We start from the raw sequence: 26,378 nt of genomic DNA, 5'->3' as shown, positions 1-26,378 counted from the left end.
TCCATACAGAAAAGAAAATGACTTACAATGGGATTATACAGATGAGTCTAAAATTTTCTTATGAAACTTTGGGTTCCAGAAAATAATATATGAATACATACAAAGTTCTGGGTGCTTGGAAATGTTATCCAAAAAAATATTGTACTTGGCCAAATTATTATCCAAATGTCAGTGCAGTAGACTTACTTTCTTAAACATGAAATATTTTAGGAATCATAACACCTAGAAAGAATTCTTGAAAAATAATAAAGAAGTATAAAATCCTGCCAAAAAATAATTGGAGATGACATAGGAAAGGAGCAGTGCCAGACTCAGCATCTATGTAATTAGCACAATGTCTGTAAGGTCTCAAAGGATCAAGCATTTACCAAGGAATTTAATCCAGCCAAATAGTCAATGCCTATAAAGAAGACATGTGACAATATTCAAGGAAGTAAGAATTCAAGGAATATACCTACAGACCTTTCTTAGAACAAATAACTTGGCCATAAAGTTAGGTCCACTGAAAAAATGCATAGGAATATTTACCTCAGGAATAGAGAATCTATGGTAAAAGAATCTAATAAGCATTGCATACATTTATCTTTAGATAATTTAGTCAGTTATTAGCAGAGTACAAATTATATGCCATAGAATTTGATATATAAAAATATGGCTAGTGAAATACAACATATATATTGTTAAATATATATTGTTAAAACAGAAAAGTAATATGAATGTTTTGCTCTTATTAAATTAAATATAGTTTTGTTAAACATCTCATTTTTGTAAAATTATCTCTGACTATCCATCCATTTACACAGTATATTGAAGAGAGAATCTATATAAAATGTTGGTTACTTTGTTAATTATAGTTATTTATGATTGATAGAAGACTTTCTGTCTTTTTTGCATTTTTATGGTATCTGAAATTTTTATAATTACTATATACATCATGAGTTTTATAAAAAATATCACATCATTATTCTTTTTTTTTTTCACACACACACACACTGTATTTTATTTTTACAAGAGATAAATAGACTGACACCAAGCATTGTAAATGGATGACCACAACAAAAGCAACAATGATTGCAATTACCAAACATGAAACACACTCATACTGTGTCATAATATTGACATTCAGTCCAGTAATCCTCCACTGTAACAACTCCTTTACTTTGCAGTGAAAATTGATTTGTATATTTTTTGCCTCTGAGTCCTTGTGGGATTTTTCTTTTTTTTATTCAAACAGAAAGTCACAAAAATTATAATCATCCTCATCAATTCACTCAGTCCTGTGTAATTAATTTTTTTTTCATCTTGATCTTTTGTTAGCACTTTTATGAGTTCATCAGTTTTCCATTAGAGTTCTGAAAATGCTTATTCATTCAGTTCAGCAGTATAGTCAGTTACCAGAAACCTGTACTTGTCAGAGTCTTTTCCATGAATTCCTTTAAGATGAAACCCTTTTATAGGAACATATTTTCAAAAGCATCAGAGTACACCCAGAACTGTTTGTAAATGACAAAAGACTTAAAAATGACCACGGTTAAAGATTTGATGAAAGTTCATAATAATGCAGTTGACAAGGAAATTTAGTTATTTCTGAGATATACATTTTAAAGTAATATCTAGAATTATGACTTATAACATTATACCAGAACATATAAGATTTTTAGAAATTTCATGTAATGTCTGAAACATTTATATTAACATATTTCCATACAAATACCCAAAAAAGTTTAGTATTAGTTGTTTTGTTTGTTTCTTTGTTTATTCATCAGGTTCTTATTAGTCATCAATTTTATACACATCAGTGTATACATGTCAAACCCAATCGCCCAATTCAGCACACCACCACCCCCACCCCACCGTGGTTTCCCCCCTTGGTGTCCATACATTTGTTCTCTACATCTGTGTCTCAACTTCTGCCCTGCAAACCGGCTCATCTGTACCACTTTTCTAGGTTCCACATACATGCGTTAATATACGATATTTGTTTTTCTCTTTCTGTTACTTCACTCTGTATGACAGTCTCTAGATCCGTCCACGTCTCAACAAATGACTCAATTTCATTCCTTTTTATGGCTGAGTAATATTCCATTGTATATACGTACCCCATCTTCTTTATCCATTCATCTGTCGATGGGCATTTAGGTTGCTTCCATGACCTGGCTATTGTAAATAGTGCTGCAATGAACATTAGGGTGCATGTGTCTTTTTGAATTATGGTTTTCTCTGGGTATATGTCCAGTAGTGGGATTGCTGGATCATATGGTAATTCTATTTTTAGTTTTTTAAGGAACCTCCATGCTGTTCTCCGTAGTGGCTGTATCAATTTACATTCCCACCAACAGTGCAAGAGGGTTCCCTTTTCTCCGCACCCTCTCCAGCATTTGTTGTTTGTAGGTTTTCTGATGATGCCCATTCTAACTGGTGTGAGATGATACCTCATTGTAGTTTTGATTTTCATTTCTCTAATAATTAGTGATGTTGGGCAGCTTTTCATGTGCTTCTTGGCCATCTGTATGTCTTCTTTGGAGAAATGTCTATTTAGGTCTTCTGCCCATTTTTGGATTGGGTTGTTTGTTTCTTTAATATTGAGCTGCATGAGCTGTTTATATATTTTGGAGATTAATTCTTCACATCATTATTCTTAATCATTCTTAAACTTGAATAATGAATGGTAGGAATATAGCCTATGTATTCACATGTATTAATATATCCACAATAAATCACAATATTTTTTGTTTTAAAAAGACTCTGAATAGTGATTTAGTTCAACTCCTTCATCTTACAGGAGAGAATAAGTAAGCTCAAGTGGTTTGGAAAGCTGTCCAGTATCACTTAGCTTGTTAGTGATTGAATGAATGAGGAAGCAATTTCATATATCTTAAATTAATTCATCAAAATTGTCATACAGACAAAGAATAATACACATTAACATACAAGAAAGAAATATTTAAATCCTATTCAAGTAATCACAGATAAAATGATTCCTAAGATGATTTCACTTTGATTTTATAAAAAACTTGCTTCCTGCCTCTGATATTTCCTGGTTAACTCAGTCTCACTCTAATCAGCTTTCCTTCATTCAGCTTTCCTTCTCAGGCTGTGTCAGATGCTCCTCTTTGTCTCAGGGTACTGAGAGTACCACTATTGAGGTGCTTTCTTCAGTGATTTGAAATTAGTTTTCGCATGCTGGTCTGCCCCACCAGACTGCAAGTTCCTTCAAGCCAGGGTCCATCCATTATCGTATTGCCAGGTGCCTAGCACAGTGGCGTATATTAAGTGGTCTGTGAATATTTGTTGAGCTGATCGAATCGCATTTGGGGATCTGTACACTCAGCTAATTATTGAGCACTTGCTATGACTAAGACATACTGATAAGAGTTGGAGTCTTCCTTTATGTCTAGAAGAGTGTGGTAATTTTACACAAATATGCAAACTTCTACTCCTGTTCTGAGTTTATGCTTTTGAATAAGGAACAATTTATGACCTCTGTCTGGCAAATACATTTCAAAGACATCATCAGTAGTTACCTGGCCAAGATGCTGATAAAATCGCTTTTGCAGAGGGAATTCTTTCTGCTTTTATATGATTTTTACAACAATATGTCTTAAAAGTGCATTGACAGTATAGTCCAGAGTGTCCAAGATGTATCAGAGATAGAGCTTCTAGTAAAAATAAGCTCCTTAGAAAGCTTTTTGTATTGTTATTTTTCTAGAGGAATGAGTGAAGGATTTTTTATAAGAACTTGTATCCAAGCAGAAATTTTAAAATAAACCTGCTATGTTCAATTTGATGTTTTACTATTGTGACATATGACAAATACTGTGAAGTTACAGGGCTATCATTATTTTTATGGAAAAACTAGGTAAATAGGCTCTTTTCCCATGTATCTTGATGGTTGGAAAAATGCATTTTGAGGTTAGAAATGTTATTTTGATGTATGAGAACCTACATGGAAGATAAATATGAAAAGAGTGAGGAGAAAGATAAGCAAGTCCTATAGCATTTACGTTCCAGCAGAGACCGCTGTGGACCTGGTTTCTCGTTTTTAGTGTCATTTCTTTCAAGCAGGCTACACATTGCCTTTCATTTTCCCCAATAAGAATAGTTAAAATAAGCACCTTAGATGATTTGTCTTTTACTATACCATCCCTTATATTCCTACTCTCTTAATTACTGGGTATTAACTCTCTAGTTATTCCTGTTACCTTTCTGATTGTCTTCTTGGGAATCCCTTTCCTCTATTTCCCTTGAAATGTCCATCTTCCCCTGCTTCCTTCTTCCCCTACCCTCTCTCTTCCCTCCCCCATGCAAAATGCTGTCCTTGGTCTTCCAAGGCTAGTAGACAGTTTTTCTGAGCCTCAGTTGCTTCATCTGTAAAATGGAAATAATAGGGATAGTTACCACACAGTTTTGGTGTGAGGGTTGAGTGTGAGAGAGTGCTTGGCATAACAAAATTGTTTACTGTATGTCAGCTATTGTAGAAGTAAAGCCAGTTAAGGGATCTCCCTGACTCAGGCTTTTTCCATGTAAATTTTCTTTTAAAAGCCAAAACATCTCTGTGAAACTTTAAACACTTGTTGATCATATTTTATTATTCCTTACTAGGTAGGTAAGGAATATAACTGGTTCATAATTCATGAATTGAGAAGTTTCTCTCCTACCCTCATCTTGGTTAAACCCTACCCCTCAATTCTGTGGTGGAAACCAATTTTTAAAGTTCTTTTTTATGGTTCTAATGTTTCTTTATGGAGACCCAAGAAATTATGGCTATATATTTTTAAATTTCTTTCTTTCTCGTACAAAAGGCATATGTGTGTGAAAAAAAACAAGGTTTTTTTTCCTACACATAAACATAACCTTGAGATATTTTCGATCCATACATAGAAAGCTTTCTTATTCCATTGTGTAGATGTGTCACAGTTTACTTGACAAGTTCCTTATCAGCAGGTATTAGGGTTATTTTGCTATTATCAACAATCCTGCAGTATATAATTTATCCACATAACATTGTTATGAATGCAGATGAACTGATGGTGTAAAATTTAAAATGAGGGACTGCTGGGTCAAAGTCATGTATGCAAATTTTATACTTTTTTTTTTCAGATTTAAAATGTCCGTTATCCTTTCTGCATTGATTTGAGATGCCACCTTTATCGTCACATGGTCTTTGCAGAATTTCTATTCTTTTCTATTGGTCTGATTGCTCAGGTGCCATTACCACACTGTTTTAATTATTGGGGTGTTATAGTATGTTTTAATACATGTTAGGTCTCCCCAACTATTTTTCTTATTTTTCTGAGGGTTTTTTTTGCTATTTCCTATTTTACCATAAGTTAAATAGTGTGTCTAGTTATGAAAGAGTAATTTAAGGTTTATTACATTAAACATGTGAACTAATAGAGGTGAATTTATTTTCTATGACAATCACAGGGCATCTTTGCATTAAATTGTATTTGATGTCCTCCAGAAATGGTTTCTAATGTTCCTTTTTGAGGTCTTAACATTTCTTTTGAGTGTATTTCTAGATTTTTTTAACATTTAAGTGACCACCATAAATGGAGTTTTCCATCATACTTTCTAAATGATTATTGTTTGTTATAGTTAAGATTTTTGACTTCTGATGATTTTATAAATTTTTACCGTGGTGAAATGAATTCCCTTATGCTCTGTAATAGATCTCAGAGGATTCTACTGAGTTTCCCAGTACATAGTTATTTCATCTACAAGTTGTTTTAGCCGTTACTTTCTAATATTCCTATCTCTAATTTCTTTCTTTTTTGTAATTGCACTGGATAATATTTCTGCTACCTTGTAAATCTTAGTGTTGCCAAAGGGTATCTTTGTTGTAATCCTGATTGGCAGAAATGATCTAATGATATGTTTTTCCTTTAAGTATAGTGCTGGTTCCTGGGCTCATTTGAGCAATGGGGGGAAAGAGGAGAGAAGAGTGTATATTTTATCCTTTAGTGCACATATATCATTGCCCTTTTCTTAGCTCACCTGATATTATGTTTATTTGTGATTCTGTTTCCCCAAACTGGTTATCCCTTTAAGACAAGTATGAGTTTTACTCTCTCCTATAGTAAGCATAATGTTTTACACATTGTCAGCATTCATTCATTGTGCAATTTGAATTATAAGTGAAGCCTCTAAAATTGTATCCTACTGTAATTTGCTGTTATGCTCTGGAATAATTCCTAAGTAGATATATTTACTTGCATGTGATGTAGGAATTGATGCCGTTTATAATGACTGAATATATAAGACTTGTGTCAAAGAGGTGGCAATGGGTAAGACCTGTGAGTAAATAATATATCAATATATTATCCACAGGACTGAAAACATTAAGTTACATTCAAAAATTAAATAAATAACAACCATTTCAAATCATTTATGAAAGACGTTTTATTGGGAATAAGTATTAAAGTGTTATTGAAGCTTATGGTTGCACTTAAGTTTGTAATGATTATACTGGTTCTTTATAACTCTAAGGTGAGTTTATGCTTTCTATCAATATATATTGAGCCCTTATAAGAATATATTATGCAAGAAGCTGTTTAATATACAAAGTTGTACTTTCAGCAAGCATGGGCTCTAATGAGAGAAATGAAATTTATACTGAGTCACAAAACAAAGAAGGCTATAATAACTCTCCCATTTGTGGAGACCATAGGAAAGTGGAGACTGGAAGTATTATTGTGAGCAGGCAAGCTCAATCTGCCCAAAGTTTCCTTCCTTGAAACCTAAGTATCACATTGATAGGAAAAATTAATCAGGTTGACCAGATGTCAGGACATCTGGATGCACAAAGAAAGTATTGAATGTATTGCATTGTGATTATAATTAACAGTACTGTGTTGTACTCTTGAAATTTGCTATATGAGGTAATAGATATATTAATTAGCTGGATTGTAGTGATCATTTCACAGTGGTCCATAAGAAAACATTAGCATGATTATTTTGATGGTGGTGTACAGAATAGTTAAGAGAGAAAGCAAAGGTAGGAGGCCAACTTAGCAAACCATAGCAATAATTTAGAATTGTGCCAAACTTGGAGTAAGTTACTTAACTTTTATGCCTGAGTGTCCCATATTGTAAACAACGATAATTATATTGCCCACCTTATTAGATTTTGGTGGGGTTTAAACTATGTTAATATTTATAAATTCCTCATTACAGTGGGGAGCATAATAAGAACTTAAGATGCTAGTTATTAGTATTGAAAGTCAAGATTAAGAGGGAAGAGATATGGGAACATATGTATATGTATAACTGATTCACTTTGTTATAAAGCAGAAACTAACACAACATTGTAAAGCAATTATACTCCAATAAAGATGTTTAAAAAAAAAAAAAAAGAAAGTCAAGATTTCTACTGTTACCTGATTGAAGCAATGCCCAAAATGTTGACCGAAGAGGAAAAAGTCAGGTTAAACCACAAAATTAAAATAATACTAAAACAAATATAGAGCATCCAAATCTAATTATGTAGCTCTAAACAGAAAGCCAGTACATTTTTGAAACAGCAGCCAAAATTAAATTAGGGAAAATGAGAGAAATAAAAATGTAAAGTAGATAAGAAACGCTGTGTACTTTTTGCTAAGAAATTAATTTTCTTTTCTGAGTAAAACCTCTCACTTAAGGTGTTTCATTTCAAAATGAGCTTTGTTTTTTTTTTTTTTTTTAAACGTCTTTATTGGAGTATAATTGCTTTACAATGGTGTGTTAGTTTCTGCTTTATAAAAAAGCAGATCAGCTATACATATACATATATCCTCATATCTCCTCCCTCTTGCGTCTCCCTATACATTTGAAATCAGTCACCCTTTAAACTATTTCTTCCCTGGGCTTTCGAACTCCTGAAGCTTTCATGTCTTTTTTATGCTCTGAGGAGAGAAGCTTCTGTTCAGCTACTGAGCGTGGATTAGCGCCTAAGCCTTCAAGGAGCCCATACTCTCGAATACCATTTAGTTTAGATCTTGACATTTTCTTATATTCTTGACCTTTTTAAAAATCACTTATTACTACACAAGATTTGTGTCCTTAAAATGAAAGGATACAAAGCGTGTCCAAAAGGGTATTTTCAAAACAGTCTGTTTGGGGGGTAAACATTTATTTATAACTAAGCACTTGGAATGAGTTCTTCATGGTTTAATCACAGACAAGCCTCGTGTTGCCCGTAGGTTCCCTAGGTTTTAGAGGAAGGAAAGTAAATCTCAGATCCTTCTTCTTTTCATTCTTCTTTTCAGTTATCTTTTTTGGTCTTTCTCATCACTTGAGTTTTTAGACATGAAATGTTGCAAATGTGCTGAAATTTTCAGTGTATCAGAATAAATGGGTAATTCTCCTTCACTGGCTGGTTTCCATCCCTTGAGAGCAAGGACTGTCTTCTAGATATTTAGGATACATTTCTCTGTGATTTAGGTAAATAGAGAACAAATGGTAAGGGATGGGTTTGAGGAAAGAAAGAGACAGAGGTATTTCCCACACATGATTGACTTCAAAAAATAGAAATAGATAAAAGACAAAAATTGACAAAGTAGACCAAAAAAAAAAAGAACTAGACAAAATTTCTTTGTTTTTAGCATCCTTTTTTTCCTAGGTCCAGGCTTTCATCCTTGGAGCAAGCCAAACTTTCTTCTTATCTTGATGTAAGTTTTCCCAACTTTAAAATCAACACATTAATATCTTGCTCATTTAAGACTGAGAGGACATAATGCATGAGGAGTTAATGTAATAATAACAAATACAAGCTCTGAAGTTAGATTATCAGGGCTTGATTCCTATATCTCAGTGACTATCTTTAAAAAATTTTTTTTTCTGTGCCTCAGTTTTGTCCTATGTAACATACAGTAATAATGAAGCCTAATAGTGTTGTTTTGTGAATAAAATGTGTTAATACATTTCAGATATTTAGATCAACATGTGACCAAGAGTATGTGCCCATCTTGGAAATTATAAAAGGTTATATACCTATAAGGTATTGATTGATTCATCCAACAGTTTTTAAGTATTCACTTTGCTATGAGTGAGTTTAGGGATGGAGAAGGAAAACAATGATGTGTAAGGCATGGCTGCTTCTCTGAAGGAGACTATAATCTAATAAGGGAGATTAACTGTCAAAAGACAGCAAAGGACAAATGATAAAGGAAAATGGTAAAGAGATGCTTGTTTTGACTGGTTTGATCTAGGAAGACTCCATGAGAGAAGTTAAGACTTAAGTCTGGGTTCAAAGGGTAGCTAGGATCCTAAAGAATGTGAATTGAAAAGTAGAGGAATTTCAGGTAAAGAATATCATGCAAAAAAGAAATGAAAGCAGTGCAATTCAAGGAGAAAATTTAATGGGAGAAGTGACAAATGTTTCACAAGACTTTGGGATTAGTTCATGAGGGTTCTTGAATAGCAAGCTTCAGAATTTGAAATTTCTTTTATAAGCAGTGGGTGATAGTGATGCATTAGAAAGTTTTTTGTTGTTCTTTTTTTCATTTGGTTTTTGGTCTGAAGATATACGTGGCCAGAGCTGTGATTTAGGACATTTAATATGGGTTGGAGTAAAACAAATGTGAAAGCAGGAGATCAGCTGGGAGGTTACTAGAACAGTGTTTCTTAACGTGGGATTCCGTTAGATGTTAGTAATGAAAAGAAAGGGAGGGATGTTATACATGGGTGATTAAATGTATTTGTCATCTAAATGAATACTTTCATGGAGTGGAATGAAAAATGTTTTCAAAGGCTACTGAGCAAAAAAAAAAAAAAAGTGAGATAGTCTAAGAAATTTTATAAATCCATCACAAAGTAGGAAAAGAGTAAAATATGTACATTAAAAAGAATAAAACAAATATGAGGTGGTGAAAAGTTCAAATATATCAGTAACCACATAAATGTAAATAGATTATGCATTTCTCTTAATAAACAGAAGTCATAAATATATAAGCAAAACTGACAAATTTACTATCTTAAAGTGAAAAACTTCTGCATGAGAAGTTAAATTATAAAAAAGTGAAAGTCAAACTACAAAATAGGGGAAAGTATTTCCAATACATTTACCTGATAAAGGATTTAAAAGTAAAATATATTTAAATTTTTCTGCAAATCAACAGCAAAAACGACAAAAAACAAATATAGTCTATCAACATGGATAAAGCTCTATCATATAATTGGAAGTGAATATTAGGTTTTATAATGTTTCGTACATGAAGTTTTGTACTATTCATGCAAAATTTGAAATGTAAAAACAGTAATAAATATTGCTTATAAAGGTATAAAGATATAGTAGATATATTAAAGTCTTCGATTGGAAGGATGTACATTAACTTTAAGATACTATGTCATATGCAGTACATATATGAAAAAGAATTTAATGATTAGTAACTACTGACCCTACAAGTTCTGGAATTTCTCAAAGATCATTACAAAACTTCATGTATAATTGACATTTTCATAATTCTTTAAGTTCATTACCAAATCTGGCAGCTGTTTATGGCTAATTGAAATGAAACCAGTAACATCAGTTATAATCACGTTTATTACCAGAAAACTCATGTCTGTTGTCAGTTGAAACCTTAGTATAAGTCCCTCATTTGAAACCAACATCTGAATATTATCATTACTTTTAAAGAACAGTGGATTACGAGAAGCATGGAATAATTCTATTTTGGGTTTAAACATTTTATTCAGGACAACTCAACAAGTATGTAGACTTAAGTCAAGTTGATATACTAATTTGAAACAGAAGTTGGAAATGTGTTTTCTGATTCAATATTTTAAATATACTGTACTTTTTAGTTTCAAAGAGACACTAGGTATTCAAAAAAGCACTAGGTGTTGAATCATCATTGGATGAGTCTGAAAATTTATATCCGGAAACTGAAGTAAAATAATGGTTTCACAAAGAGGACATAGTTTAATGGTAAGAAGTGATTCTGAGGTAGTCTGGAAAGCAAGATTTTACAGAAAGACTGCAGTTTATAAATTTGTCAAGAGCAGTTTTGGTAATGCAATTGTTTAAATATCATATTAAACTCAATATATCTCAACTAAACTCATTTAGTTTAGTTTATATATCTATATCTAACTAAACTCATTTCTTAGGTTTTTTGACAATTGCATAAATGCCATCATTCACTTGGTTATCTAGGTATAAAAACTTAGATATATCTTTATTTCTTCACTTGTATTAAGTTTATTGTGAAGTTCAAATTTTTCCTGTAATGTTTTTCATCTTGGATTCATCTTCTCTTTCTCTGCTGCCCTCAACATTGGCTGAGTTGTAATCTCCTTCTCTGCTATGAATGTACTAATCACCAAATGAAATTTTTCTATTGTCATAGTTATATTAACCCTACTACTGATCTAATATTTTAAAAATATTATTCCCATAATGTCACTCCCTTAATAAAACTGATCATTGACTCCATTTTCTGCTACATCAAATGAAAACTGTCTTTGATTTTTAAGGCTTTCTACCATTTGTGTTTTTATTCTTTATTTCTTTCTTAGGTGTGTGTGTGTGTGTGTGTGTGTGTGTGTGTGTGTTCCTCAATTCTCCCCATTCTTTTTTTTTTTTTTTAACATCTTTATTGGAGTATAATTGCTTTACAATGGGGTGTTAGTTTCTGCTGTATAACAAAGTGAATCAGCTGTACATATACATATATCCCCATATCTCCTCTTCTTGCGTCCCCCTCCCTCCCTCCCTATCCCACCCCTCTAGGTGGTCACAAAGCACCAAGCTGATCTCCCTGTGCTATGTGGCTGCTCCCCATTCTTATATATCACAGGAGCATCTCACTTTTGGATCTTGCCCACAGATTTTTGGATGGTGCAGGTAAAGGCAAAAATTAATGAAGACACCAAGATTTGAAACTTATGTGACTAAAAAGAGGAAATAAAAATCCTGGAAGGAGAAGTAAACTGAAGAGGAAATATTTTGATTTGGACATTTGACTTTCACTTACTGAACCCTATAGTAACTGGGTCCATAAAATAGAAACATGCTGGTTGTACCTGGGAATAGAGTTTTCAGTGATTATTGAGTTATGCCTCTACAACTGACTGATGAAAATAAAATATTGTCAATTTCAAAAGCATAAGTTGATATAGAGCCAAAGAATACTCTGATTTTAGAGAAACTAAAACCCAGAAGACATGGTTCTTTCCTGGAGATTTTGAGCAAAGAGAAAAGATATTTTGTTCTGTGTCATGTCAGTGTTGGGCTCTTTGAAAGTAGGGAGCAGGAAGAGAGTAATTCTAAGAATCCCTCCAGTGCTGTGATTGTTTCTAAAAATTGCCACCTGCTTGGGTTACTGCTCTGCAGGTCTGCTCTACAACTGGTTTTCATTCTCATGATAATGATGACAATTTCACACTCTCAACCTAAAGCTTGCTGCTGCTGTGAAGTGTCTCATTTCTGGCTGTGACTCTAAACCATGTCTGTATTCTTTCCCAGTATTTCATTGATGGCCTGGTAGACAAATGCAGTAGAGAGAACTGTATATATTCAGGTGAAAAACAAAAAACACTTGGCCTCCTCAAAAATTAGCAATGGTGAGATTTGGGGAATCATTGTTTGCCTTTTGTGAATTTCCAATTGTTTTTCTGGGTTATTAAGATAAAGAGAAAGCAAGATAATAGAAATGGAAAAGATTAACACATTTATTTTGGTCTTTCCAACCATGAAACGAGAAAAAATGAGATATACATATTGTGCTTTAAGCATTTTTTCAATGTTAATGGATAGCAATATTTACATTTTGCATTAAACAGTGGTGAATGGTGCAAAGCTCTTGAGTTAACAAAATTGGTGAGAACTTTCCCTTTTAAAATTGAACTTTAATTAAATTATGGTCCGAGGAGAAGGGAAAGAAGTTTTTAATTTTTTGGTTCTGTGGTTTATATTTAAATAGGTGAGTGTTTATACAGAGATAGATGCATATTTATGTATATTATTTATATACATATATAAACTGAAGTTTAAAAGTCAAATAGATATAAGGACAAATGCATTTATATATAAATATAAATGGATAGCCATATACACATAAAATGATAGCCTGCCACTACTCTGTTTCATCCTTAATGACCTGTGCTTTTTCAGTCACAGATTATATAACCTAAAACAGAAATGGCCAGTAGAAGTATTTTTAAAACACTGAAGTGAAAACAATCCTTGAATTAGTGATAAGATTTCTTATATTTTTTGAGATACTAGTTAGTTTTTTGCTAAATTAAGTTACAGATAAAAATAAATGTATTTAGACTTGTGGATATTTAAGAAAATGTATTTACATCCTCCATCCCCAGCAATATACTCTGTGCCTGTTTACAATGGGGGCTGCTTGGTGCCCCTTATAACATCTTTTTTTTTTTTAATTAATTAATTTATTTATTTATATTTTTGGCTGTGTTGGGTCTTCGTTTCTGTGCGAGGGCTTTCTCTAGTTGCGGCAAGTGGGCGCCACTCTTCATCGCGTTGTGCGGGCCTCTCACTATCGCGGCCTCTCTTGTTGCGGAGCACAGGCTCCAGACGCGCAGGCTCAGTAATTGTGGCTCACGGGCCCAGTTGCTCCGCGGCATGTGGGATCTTCCCAGGCCAGGGCTCGAACCCGTGTCCCCTGCATTGGCAGGCAGATTCTCAACCACTGCGCCACCAGGGAAGCCCCCTTATAACATCTTTAAAGTTGCCTCTGGCTCATCTCTTTTCATTGCTCTTGTATTCTTAAGTATTTCTAATCAATTCACAGGTGGAGAAAAACCCTTTGGGTTTTACATTTATCAGAGAGCCACTGCATTTATGTCAGGGAACTCAGCAGGCTGTGAACTATATCCAGATTTGCAGGTGTGTACAAAGGAGGACCCGTAGTGGATATATTTGATTATAGCAGTCTACTCTGGGCATACAGAAGCCACAGGACTGTAGACATTGCAATTGACAGCTGCAAGTCTTACAGTTTAGAGATGACACGTGCCTTGAAAAATCTAAGCATTTAAAAGAAATCAACCTGAAATACCCAATATTCCTGACCCTATACCACTATTTTTAAAATTTCATTTCATTTGTGACTTTTGTTTAATCTGTAATCCTAAATTTTCTTAGACTTCAGTTTACTTAAGGACATCTACCATAACTTAGAGAAAGAGTTGGTGAATCTGATTGAAATCTTAAAGCCAAGATTCTTCCTGACCTGGCTCTCCCATATCTTTCTTCTCTTATCTTTTACCACCCTTACTGTGGTTCACTGCCCTCCACACTGGCCTCCTTGCAGTTCTTGGAATAATAGTTCAGGCAGGCTCCCTCAACAGGGCATTTGCTCTTGCAATTTTGTCTTACTGAAGCACTCTTTCCCCAGATGTCTGTACCAGTCATTCTCTCACTTCCTCTAATACCGAAACGTAGGCGCCTGGGTGAGCCTTCCCTCACCATCCCTCCATAGCACTTAACACCATTGAAAAAAAATACTATTTACAAATACACTTATTTATTTGCCATCATCTGTCTACCCAATTGAAATGGATGTTCCAAGAGGCAGGAACTTAGTTTCCACAAGGACAGAAAGTTTCTGTTTTTTGTTGTTGTTATTATTATAATTTTTATCTGCATTTTTTTACTACTGTATCCACAGAACAAAGAGCTCTCAAATATTTTTTGAACAAATGGAATAGATAAGAGTGATTTCTGATATCAGTATATATTTGACAACAATTAAATATAAGCCAGTGTTGAAAGTTCATATCTATATTGAAAAAGATAGCTAAAGCTAAATTCATCAGTGCATTAAGCTTAATCCTGTGTATTAACCACTTTTTACAGAAACACAGTGTCTTTCAATAGTACCATACACAATTTGTGAGAGGAGAAAGACTCAGGACTAAGTAATTGAATTTACTCATAGCATAAGCCTGCAATAACCATTCCTGAATTGTCTTTGCTTATGTGTTTATTTATTTGTTGTCTTGATATGTTCATCTTATATACAGTTATAAATAATTGAATCCTATACCCCAAGTTATCATTTATACAGTATCTTGCTTTCAGAAGGGAACACAGGGACTTCCCTGGCGGTCCAGTGGTTAAGACTTCACCTTCCAATGCAGGGGGTGCGGGTTTGATCCTTGGTCGGGGAGCTAAGATCCCACATGCCTCACGGCCAAAAACCCAAAACATAGAAGCAATATTGCAACAAATTCAATAAAGACTTTAAAAATGGTCCACATAAAAAAAATCTTAAAAAAAAAAAAAAGAAGAAGGGAACACAAACATAAGATGCTCCAGATATGCCACTGTCTTCTATATTCTTTAAAATCTCTAGAAACGACGTTTCTGTGACTCCTTTCAGTGCAACGGATCCTCAGGTTTGACAACTCCTATAATTAAAAATTCTCCCAAGTTTTTAACCAAAATCCTACATGAACAAAGTTCATTAGGTCAACATCTTATGATGGAACAGGCCCATTAAATCCGACTTTTGGTTAAGTTAAATCTTGGGAATGGATGCTGGATAAATAACGTCATTATGGCTATGAACTAAAGCGAAGAAATCAAACCATCTACATCACAGTGAGTCTTAAATGGAAAAAGGATGCCCTTTGGGTAAAATCTCTTTGAAAAGGAGAAAACACTGAAGAAAAGGGACTGCTATGAGGTAAAAGGTTTTCATCAGATGGAGAGGAATCAAGAGGGTATTTAACTATGGCGATCGGTCTGGCTGGCTAATGCAGTGTAAAACTGAGGTGTGGAGCAGCTGGGCATCCTGAGGATTTCTGTAGTCCTGGCAACAACGTGGAATTTTCTCGAAGGAAAATCTGAAGGGTACCCAGGAGCCTGTTTGGTGAGACAACTGGCATATTTAGGAGATAACTTTGAATGAGAAGGTGAAATCAGTTACTTCCTCAGGAGAGAGTGAAGCAGCATCTTGAACAGTGATGGGACAGGCAGGCGTGTCATCCGAGAAGGGACAGGACTCGGGAGAAGGTGAATCTTCCTGCAACCAATAAATTCCGTTGCTAACCAGCCAAATGGTCCCTGCACCTTCAGATGCCCTTGAAGAGCCAAGCAGTGTCTGAAGAGACTGCACCCTCTCCTCCCACACACTGCTAAAGAAGGGCACTGATTTATGTCCTGTCTCTTGGAACAAAAGTAAAAATAAAAATCTAATTTAATTGGTGTGGTTCTTTTTCATGCACTCGACAAATTTGTATCTTTCATTTATAAGCAAAATAAAACCTATTCCTTTATTTTTTCTTCTCAGAGGAGTGATTTCCTGGTCTCAAGTGGTCATTTTTGCTGCTCATCTCCAGAATTATCCAACATACTCATATAAGGCATCAGTTCCAGGGCCTAAAGCAGACTAACACTATTAAAATCCCACTTGATAAAGAATAACAGGGAGGTGATTTCCTCATGCTCCTATTAACTGTATGTTTCTGGTACGAAGGTTGCTTTCAGACTGCTGACTCATGCTGAATTTGACAGAGAAAGACACTTCCAAATTCTCTGCACCAGGTCCCTTTTTACTACCATCACAAAGCAAACTATTTTGAAAAAAAAAAAGCACGATGGAAAATGAAACCCTCTGCATTTATTAGCATTTATTAAATAATTAAGTTAAAAAGTTCAACTAGACATCAAAATATAACTAGTCCACAGTCATAATAATTCATACTATTTTTCCCAATAAATTATTTTGTTTTAATAACTGTATTATGAGATTTCATTAGACTTTTGAAATATCAAAAATAATTTAATTGAAACAGAAATTGAGGAACTTTGTGCAAAATACCTGGCTAGTAGTCCTCAAAACTGTCAAGGTCATGAAAAGCAAAAAAGGCTGAGAAACTGTCAAAGATCAGAGGAGATAAGGAGACAGGACCATTGAATGCAGCGTGGTGACCTGGATTGGATCCTAAAACAGAAGAGGACATTGGTGGGAAAAACTGGTGATTTCTGAATAGAATCTGTAGTTTAGATAATAGTATTTTACTAATGTTAAGTCTTAGTTTTGAAAAATGTATCATGGTTATTTAGGATGTTAACATTAGGAGAAGCTGGGTAAAATCTTTTTGGGAAATCTCTGCACCATTTTTGCCAGTGTTTTATAAATCTAAATTTATCCCAGAACAAGAAAATAATAACTTAAGGGCCTTGGCTTGGTAAACAGTCTGTTACATCAGGTCTTTAACAATCAGTTTTATCTATATGTTGTTGCCTCTGTTAATGTAATAGCAAAGAGATAAGATGCTATCGAAAATACCAAGTCTATTTTTCCTTATTATCCGTTATCAGGTTTATTCTATAGCAATATCAAGTGCCTAAATGGAAACACTTATGCTTTCTGACTCATGTTTATCTCACTATTTAGTAAAAAATAATGTTGTCACACAAGCTGAGACATTGCAGTCAGGGAGTATGTTTGTGTATTTCCATGAATATTACAAGGCTTCATTGAATATCACCATGGTTCCTGAGCAATAAAGTGCACAGGGTACAGGGAAAAGCATTCTTCTGTAGGAAAGAACAGAAACTATATTACCAGGATTTTGGGTCTCAAATCCATTCAAAGAGGGTCTTCTTACCTCAACTAGAATTCCAAATCCACTAATAAATAATCAGGAGATAAATATTAATAATCTTTATATTTTACAAATGATATGTTTATTTATCTGCCTTGAATCTCTCACATTTCTACTCAGATTCATGTAACTACTTTTCACTTCCACAGTATTACTGTTACTACCACTACTCTGCTAATAAAAACAAAATCTAAAAAAGTATCTCTCTTAGTCAGCGTGGGCTGCCATAACGCAATGCCATAGCCTGAGTGGATTGAACAACAGACATTTATTTTCTCACAGTTCTGGGGGTTAGAAGTCCATGATCAAGGGCCAGCATGGTCAGGTTCTGGCGAGAGCCCTCTTCCCAGCTTGCAGACAACCAGCATCTCACTGCATGTCCACATGACCTCTTTTTCTGTGAGAGCATGGAGAGAGGGCAGGCTCTCTGATGCCTTTTCTTATAAGGACACTAATTCCATCCTCAGGGCCCATGTTCATGACTTCATCTAACCCTAATTACCTCCCAAAGCCCCATCTCCAAATACCATCACATTGGGGGTGAGGAATCCAATGAACCATATACTGATATCATATTATTATCAATATTTATACTACTTTTTTTTAGGTTGTTTTACCTTGAGGGTAGAGATCAGTAAGGGGTCAAAAAATAAATAAATAACTAGAACACAGTGTGTGGAGAGAACACCAGGAGATCTAAAGGAGTAGTCTTAACTCCTGATGTCCAGGGCTGTGGTTAGAAATCTTGTGACAGAGGAGATGGGTCTCCACCTCGGTAGAGAAAGAGAGGTATATCCACATGTGCTGAAAGCTCAGGGCTGTCCTTCATGTGCTTTTCAAAGCTACCAGGATGGAGCTCAGAAAGGTAGCAAGAGTAATATGAAATTGCGTGTTTGTACTGTTATTCTGTTTATTCTGCTTCTATGATGAGAGGTCTTCCTGTGATTGTTCTGAGTGCCTTTGAACAGGAGAAATGCTGTCTTCTAGTGAATAATAGACAATGCACACTCCAGAGGAATTATAGTATCTGGCCTATATTAGTTGAAAAAACAGTATAAATAAACTTTGCAGTATAAATAAAGAAATAGAACAGAAAAGAGACCTTCAAAATAGCGGAGGAGTAAGACGTGGAGATCACCTTCCTCACCACAAATACATCAGAAATACATCTACATGTGGAACAACTCCTACAGAACACCTACTGAACGCTGGCAGACGACCTCAGACTTCCCCAAAGAGCGAAGAACAGATGCCCTCAGTGACATACATGCAGAGGTGGGGCCAAATCCAAAGCTGAACCCCAGGAGCTGGGTGAACAAAGAAGAGAAAGGGGCATCTCTCCCAGCAGCCTCAAGAGCAGCGGATTAAATCTCCACAATCAATTTGATGTACCCTACATCTGTGGAATATGTGAATAGACAAGGAATCATCCCAAAATTGAGGCAGTGGACTTTGTGTGATTTTGTCCGTATAGCTTTGCTTTTACCATTTCTCCTGGGGTTCTGTCTGTCCTTTTTTTTTATTTATCTTTTTTTTAGGGTAGTTTTTAGTGCTTGTTATCATTGGTGGATTTGTTTTTTGGTTTGGTTGCTCTCTTCTTTCTTTCTTTCTCTTTTTATTACTTTCTAATTTTTTTTTATTTTCAATAATTTTTTTTACTTTTTATTTTAATAACTATTTTATTTTACGTTTTTCTTTCTTTCTTTCTTTCTTTTCTTCCTTCCTTCCTTTTCTTTCTTTTTTTCTCCCTTTTCTTCTGAGCCGTGTGACTGACAGGGCCTTGGTGCTCCGGCCGGGTGTCAGGCCGGTGACTCTGAGGTAGGAGAGCCGAGTTCAGGACATTGGTCCACCAGAGACCTCCCGGCTCCATGTAATATCGAATGGTGAAAGCTCTCCCAGAGATCTCCATCTCAACTCTAAGAGCCACCTCCACTCAACAACCAGCAAGCTTCAGTGCTGAACACCCCCTGCCAAACAACTAGCAAGACAGGAACACAACAACACCCAGTAGCAGAGAGGCTGCCTAAAATCATAATAAGGTCACAGACACCCCAAAACACACCACTGGATGCGGTCCTGCCCACCACAAAGACAAGGTCCAGCCTCATCCACCAGAACACAGGCACTAGTCCCCTCCACCAGGAAGCTTACACAACCCACTGAACAAACCTTAGCCAATGGGGGCAGACACCAAAAACAACGGGAACAACAAACCTGCAGCCTGCGAAAAGGAGACCCCAAACACAGTAAGTTAAGCAAAATGAGAAGACAGAGAAACACAAGCAGATTTAGGAGCAAGGTAAAAACCCACCAGACCAAACAAATGAAGAGGAAATAGGCAGTCTACCTGAAAAAGAATTCAGCTTAATGACAGTAAAGATGATCCAAAATCTTGGAAATAGAATGGAGAAAATACAAGAAACGTTTAACAAGGACATAGAAGAACGAAAGAGGAAACAAACAATGATGAACAACACAATAAATGAAATTTAAAATTCTCTAGAAGGAATCATTAGCAGAATAACTGAGGCAGAAGAATGGATAAGTGACATAGAAGATAAAATAGTGGAAATAACTACTGCAGATTAGAATACAGAAAAAAGAATGAAAAGAATTGAGGACAGTCTCAGAGACCTCTGGGACAACAGTAAACTCACCAACATTCGAATTATAAGGGTCCCAGAAGAAGAAGAGAAAAAGAAAGGGACTGAGAAAATATTCGAAGAGATTATAGTTGAAAACTTCCCTAATATGGGAAAGGAAATAGTCAATCAAGTACAGGAAGCACAGAGAGTCCCATACAAGATAAATCCAAGGAGAAACACACCAAGACACGTATTAATCAAACTATCAAAAATTAAATAGAAAGAAAAAATATTGAAAGCAGCAAGGGAAAAACAACAAATAACACACAAGGGAATCCCCATAAGGTAAGCAGCTGATCTTTCAGCAGAAACTCTGCAAGCCAGAAGGGAGTGGCAGGACATATTTAAAGTGATGAAAGGGAAAAACCTACAAGCAAGATTACTCTACCCAGCAAGGATCTCATTCAGATTCGACGGAGAAATTAAAACCATTACAGACAAGCAAAAGCTAAGAGAATTCAGCACCACCAAACCAGCTTTACAACAAATGCTAAAGGAACTTCTCTAGGCAGGAAATAGAAAAGAAGGAAAAGACCTACAAAAACAAACCCAAAACAATTAAGAAAATAGTAATAGGAATATACATATCAATAATTACCTTAAACATAAATGGATTAAATGCTCCAACCAAAAGATATAGACTGGCTGAATGGATACAAAAACAAGACCCATATATATGCTGTCTACAAGAGACCCACTTCAGACCTAGGGACACATACAGGCTGAAAGTGAGAGGATGGAAAACGATATTCCATGCAAATGGAAATCAAAAGAAAGCTGGAGTAGCAATTCACATATCAGACAAAATAGACTTTAAAATAAAATTATTACAAGAGACAAAGAAGGACACTACCTAATGATCAAGGGATCAATCCAAGAAGAAGATATGACAATTGTAAATATTTATGCACCCAACATAGGAGCACCTCAATACATAAGCCAAATGCTAACAACCATAAATGGGGAAATTGACAGTAACACAATCATAGTAGGGGACTTTATCACCCCACTTTCACCAATGGACAGATCATCCAAAATGAAAATAAATAAGGAAACACAAGCTTTAAATTATACATTATACAACATGGACTAAATTGATATTTATAGGACATTCCATCAAAAAACAATAGAATACACTTTCTTCTCAAGTGCTCTTGGAACATTCTCTAGGATAGATCATATCTTGGATCACAAATCAAGCCTTGGTAAATTTAAGAAAACTGAAATCATATCAAGTATCTTTTTCAACCACAATGCTATGAGACTAGATATCAATTACAGGAAAAAATCTGTAAAAATTACAAACACACAGAGGCTAAACAATACAGTATGAAATAACCAAGAGATCACTGAAGAAATCAAAGAGGAAATCAAAAAATACCTAGAAACAAATGACAATGTAAACCCGACAACCCAAAACCCAGAGATAAACCCACACACTTATGGTCAACTAATCTATGACAAAGGAGGCAAGAATATACAATGGAGAAAGGACAGCCTCTTCAATAAGTGGTGCTGGGAAAATTGGACAGCTACATGTAAAAGAATGAAATTAGAACACTCAGTAACACCATACACAAAAATAAACTCAAAATGGATTAAAGACCTAAATGTAAGACCAGACACTATAAAACTCTTAGAGGAAAACATAGGCAGAACACTCCATGACATAAATCACAGCAAGATCCTTTTTGAGCCACCACTTAGAGAAATGGAAATTAAAACAAAAATAAACAAATGGGACCTAATGAAATTTAAAACCTTTTGCACAGCAAAAGAAACCATAAACAAGATGAAAAGACAAACCTCAGAATGGGAACATATTTGCAAATGAAGCAACTGACAAAGGATTAATCTCCAAAATTTACAAGCAGCTCATGCAGCTCAATATCAAAAAAACAAACAACCCAATCCAAAAATGGGCAGAAGACCTAAATAGACATTTCTCCAAAGAAGATATACAGATTGCCAACAAACACATGAAAGGATGCTCAACATCACTAATCATTAGAGAAATGCAAATGAAAACCACAATAAGGTATCACCTCACAGCAGTCAGAATGGCCATCATCAAAAAATCTACAAACAATAAATGCTGGAGAAGGGGTGGAGAAAAGGGAACCCCCTTGCTCTGTTGGTGGGAATGTAAATTGATATAGCCACTATGGTGAAGAGTATGGAGGTTCCTTTAAAAACTAAAAATAAAACTACCATACGACTCAGCAATCCCACTACTGGGCGTATTGCCTGAGAAAACCATAATTCAAAAAGAGTCATGTACCGCAATGTTCATTGCAGCTGTATTTACAGTAGGTAGTTCATGGAAGCAACCTAAGTGTCCATCTACAGATGAATGGATAAAGAAGATGTGGCACGTATATACAATGGAATATTACTCAGCCATATAAAGAAATGAAATTGAGTTATTTGTAGTGAGGTGGATGGACCTAGAGACTGTAATACAGAGTGAAGTAAGTCAGAAAGAGAAAAATAAATACCGTATGCTAACACGTATATATGAAATCTAAAGAAAAAAAAATGGTCTGAAGGACCTAGGAGCAGGACAGGAATAAAGATGCAGATGTAGGGAATGGACTTGACACGGGGAGGGGGACGGGTAAGCTGGAACGAAGTGAGAGAGTGGCATGGACTTATATATACTACCAAATGTAAAATAGATAGCTAGTGGGAAGCAGCCGCATAGCACAGGGAGATCAGCTCTGTGCTTTGTGACCATCTAGAGGGGTGGGATAGGGAGGGTGGGAGGGTGACCCATGAGGGAGGAGATATGGGGATGTATGTATATGTATAGCTGATTTACTTTTTTATAAAGCAGAAACTAACAGACCATTGTAAAGCAATTTTACTCCAATAAAGATGTTTAAAAATAAATAAATAAATACATTTTAAAAATTAAAAAATAAACATAAAAAAAAGAAATAGAACAGAAATACAGTGATCTTAGTTTCTGGCTATAGAGAATGTAAACTCCAGCAAAAATATGCATTTCTATAAAAGTTTGAAATATTAAATTTGCATTTCTAGACCTCTTTAGTTATTGAAAAAAAGTCTCATTTTATTGATTTGACCTAAACATACCTGTGGAGGGAGGCTGATAAGGTGGGCATCAGGTGACAGTGTAAGAGCCAACATGAATTAGTCCTGTAAAATCAGGCAGAGTCCAGAAAGAAGGGCCTGTGTTTGTGTAATATATAGCCCTGCTTTTTTTTTAAACAAAGCTGAAGACATGTGTGTTCAGACAGATGTGTGTTCAAATCCTGACACTCTTACTGTCTTACTATCTTATCCTAAAATGAAGACAACCTACCTCATATAGTAGGTCTGAGGATTAAATGTGTCTATAAATTTTAAAATGTATTGCACATAATAAGCGTTTAGTAAATAGTAGTTGCTATAAAAGCATACAAGGGTGTGACAGATGTGTCCATTATGAAAACATATCTGTTTCATTTTCTAAAGTGGTATATGAGCATTTTTTATAATTAACACTGTAAGTGAGTTTTTAAATGTGATGTTTTTCCAAAGATAGAATATTGAACATTATGAAAGTGCTTAATCTTAGTAAATTGTTACTTCATTATCATGGAAAACAGAATTGTTTGTCACCAGGATGGTGAGAATAAATATTTTGTATGATGTTGATACCCAGATGATTTAGTTAGATTAAAGAGGATTGAAGCCAGTGCACTGAAAATGTCATAACATAAAATCTTTTCATATAAAATTTATTTTTATATTTAATATTGTTTTTAAAATTTGCTATGATTTTAAAGAATAACATGCCGCTGACTTCCCAAATTTTTTCTCTCTGTGAGATAAGTGCATGTAAAACAATTTATTCCCCCTGGATTAGTTGAATAGATAAATCCCTGATGCTACTAAACTCATGTACAAAAGACATAATGGGATTCCTTTATTTACTTTCAGATTTTCAGACGTTGCTGGTTGGTTTTTAAGAAGGCATCTAGTAAAGGACCCAGAAGGCTAGAAAAATTTCCAGATGAAAAGGCAGCATATTTCAGAAACTTTCATAAGGTAAGTCACGGTCTTTGGAATCTCTGGGGAATAACTGTACCTTTGGCAACAACTGTGGAGACATTTCTTTTGATAGATGAAATCTGCAGAGGCAAAAATGCATGGCCAGGCTAAAATGTCCCTGCACTGATAAAATGCAAAAGTTGTTTTTCTCCTTTATTTTAATCATCTGCTATAAATGCCAGTGGTACCCCTGCAAAATGAAAGACTCATTTTTATTGCTACTTTGCAAAATGAGATGACTCATAACTCAACCAGATCATTTCCCAAGGTGCTGAGTAGGCATTTTCCCTCTTTTCAGGTTAATTGTGCATTTTTACTTTGATTTAAACCATGGGCAATGTTTAGGAGATAAAACTTTTGAGGATGGTGTTAGCAGTGTTAATGACACTGTGAATGTACAAAGCATTTGCTCTTTACAGCTTAGCAAGAACGATCCTCGTGTATGCTGATGTGTACAGATGTGACATAAATCCTATGAATGAAATATCAATTTCCTAAGCATTAAAAGTATGTAAGAAATTGCCCTAGAATGATGCTAAATATGCTGCTGAAAGTTATCTTTGGTGATAATGTCAAAAAAGAGTTAAGTATTTGATAGTAATGTGGAGGATTCATGATCAGAATGCAGAATTGTGAAACAGCATTGCTTTTTTGATAGAATGCCCACATAAGCTCAGGAAAGACTCGAATTCCTCACTGGTGGTAACATAGAGTAAGTTACCCTGAATAATGTAATGAGTCTGTGGAATTTATTTTATGTGATGTATAGTGCTAATTTCTTCTTTTATTAAAAATAAAGTGCTTGCCAGGGATGAGAGGGGGGTGGGAGGGATAAATAGGCATAGGACCAAGGATTTTTAGGACAGTGAAACTACCCTTTATGATACTATAATGGTAGATGTATGTCATTATAAATCTGTCCAAAGCCATAGAATGTACAACACCAAGAGTGAACCTTACTGTAAAATATGGACTTTGAGTGATTATGTTGTATCAAAGTAGATTCATGAGTTATAACAAATGTACCATCTGGTGGGGATGTTGATAATGGGGGAGGCTATGCATTTTTGAGGGCAGGTTGCATAAGGGAAAGCTCTGTACTTTCAGCTCAATATTGCTGTGAACATAAAACTGGTCTACAAAGTAAAGTCTATTAAAAATAGATTATTCAGCAGTAATGTGCTAACCAATCCTATTAACACAAATAACTAGCAATCTTTTGTATTAGATTTGAGCCTATATCATAAGGCTTAATATGTGAATTTCTTTAACTCTCTATGAGGTATACTATATATTAATATAGATTTACTAATAGAGAATCCAAGTTCAAGTTCCTGCCCAGCCACTTACAAGCTCATAGGAGTTTGGTTTTCTCATGAGGACATGAATTTTAAAATTGTAATATTACATGTCTCTTTTGAAGACTATGTAAGATAGAGTATCAAATAACAACCAACACAGTGATGCAGGTTCTAACTATATGAACAATTATTTGCAGCCTGAAGTCATATTGATATTTTGTATGATGATGATGACCATGGCAATAATTTTAAGCCTGACTTAATGACAAACTGCCAGGTCGTGAAATGTAAGTCTGTAACATTTAGTTTTTTAGTAAAATTTTGGAAAACTGAGCATAGTATATATTCTGTGGATTCCTGGTCAGAACGCCTGCCTGCTGGTCAATGCTGTACCCTGGCCGGACACTCTCTAGCCAGCGCGCCTAGAGTCCATGTACTCATGATTCAGCCATCTTTTACTTGAAAAATGGCAACATTATAAGCAGTATTATAACCACCTATAAGGGTTAATAATTTAGACAAAGATAAGTGTAAGCTGTCTGCTTTATACGATGCACTGGGCTCCTCCCTGGGAGCACGAGGAGATGCACGAGGCACAGTCCTTGCCCTGAAGGAGCTTGTATTCCAGAGGAAAAGACACACATATGCAGATAATTTTGATTCAGTATGAACAAGTCTTAATAAACTGAAAAGGGTCATAAAGAGTGTGTTCTCTGACCATAAATTATTTAAATTAGAAATCAATGTTATCTAGTAAACGCTAAATATATTTGGTAATTAACATATTCTAAGGGGTAATAATTCCAAG

At 35.0% G+C, this 26,378-nt stretch overlaps 1 protein-coding gene across 6 annotated transcripts in view; it reads left to right on the top strand.

The window, feature by feature from the left end:
- The window catches only part of DOK6 (docking protein 6), a 417,153-nt gene that overhangs the window by 114,139 nt on the left and 276,636 nt on the right, over window positions 1–26,378 (top strand). For all 6 annotated transcript variants that reach the window (XM_007189942.2, XM_057526829.1, XM_057526833.1 and 3 more), the window contains exon 2: window positions 24,159–24,266. In XM_007189942.2, the coding sequence (XP_007190004.1) occupies window positions 24,159–24,266 (108 nt within the window). The remainder of the gene's footprint in view (window positions 1–24,158; window positions 24,267–26,378) is intronic.

This window comes from Balaenoptera acutorostrata, chromosome 13, assembly GCF_949987535.1.
Source record: "Balaenoptera acutorostrata chromosome 13, mBalAcu1.1, whole genome shotgun sequence".
Lineage (NCBI taxonomy): Eukaryota > Metazoa > Chordata > Mammalia > Artiodactyla > Balaenopteridae > Balaenoptera > Balaenoptera acutorostrata.
The sequence above is the reverse complement of the archived record's forward strand: the minus strand, read 5'-3'. Positions and strand labels throughout refer to the sequence as shown.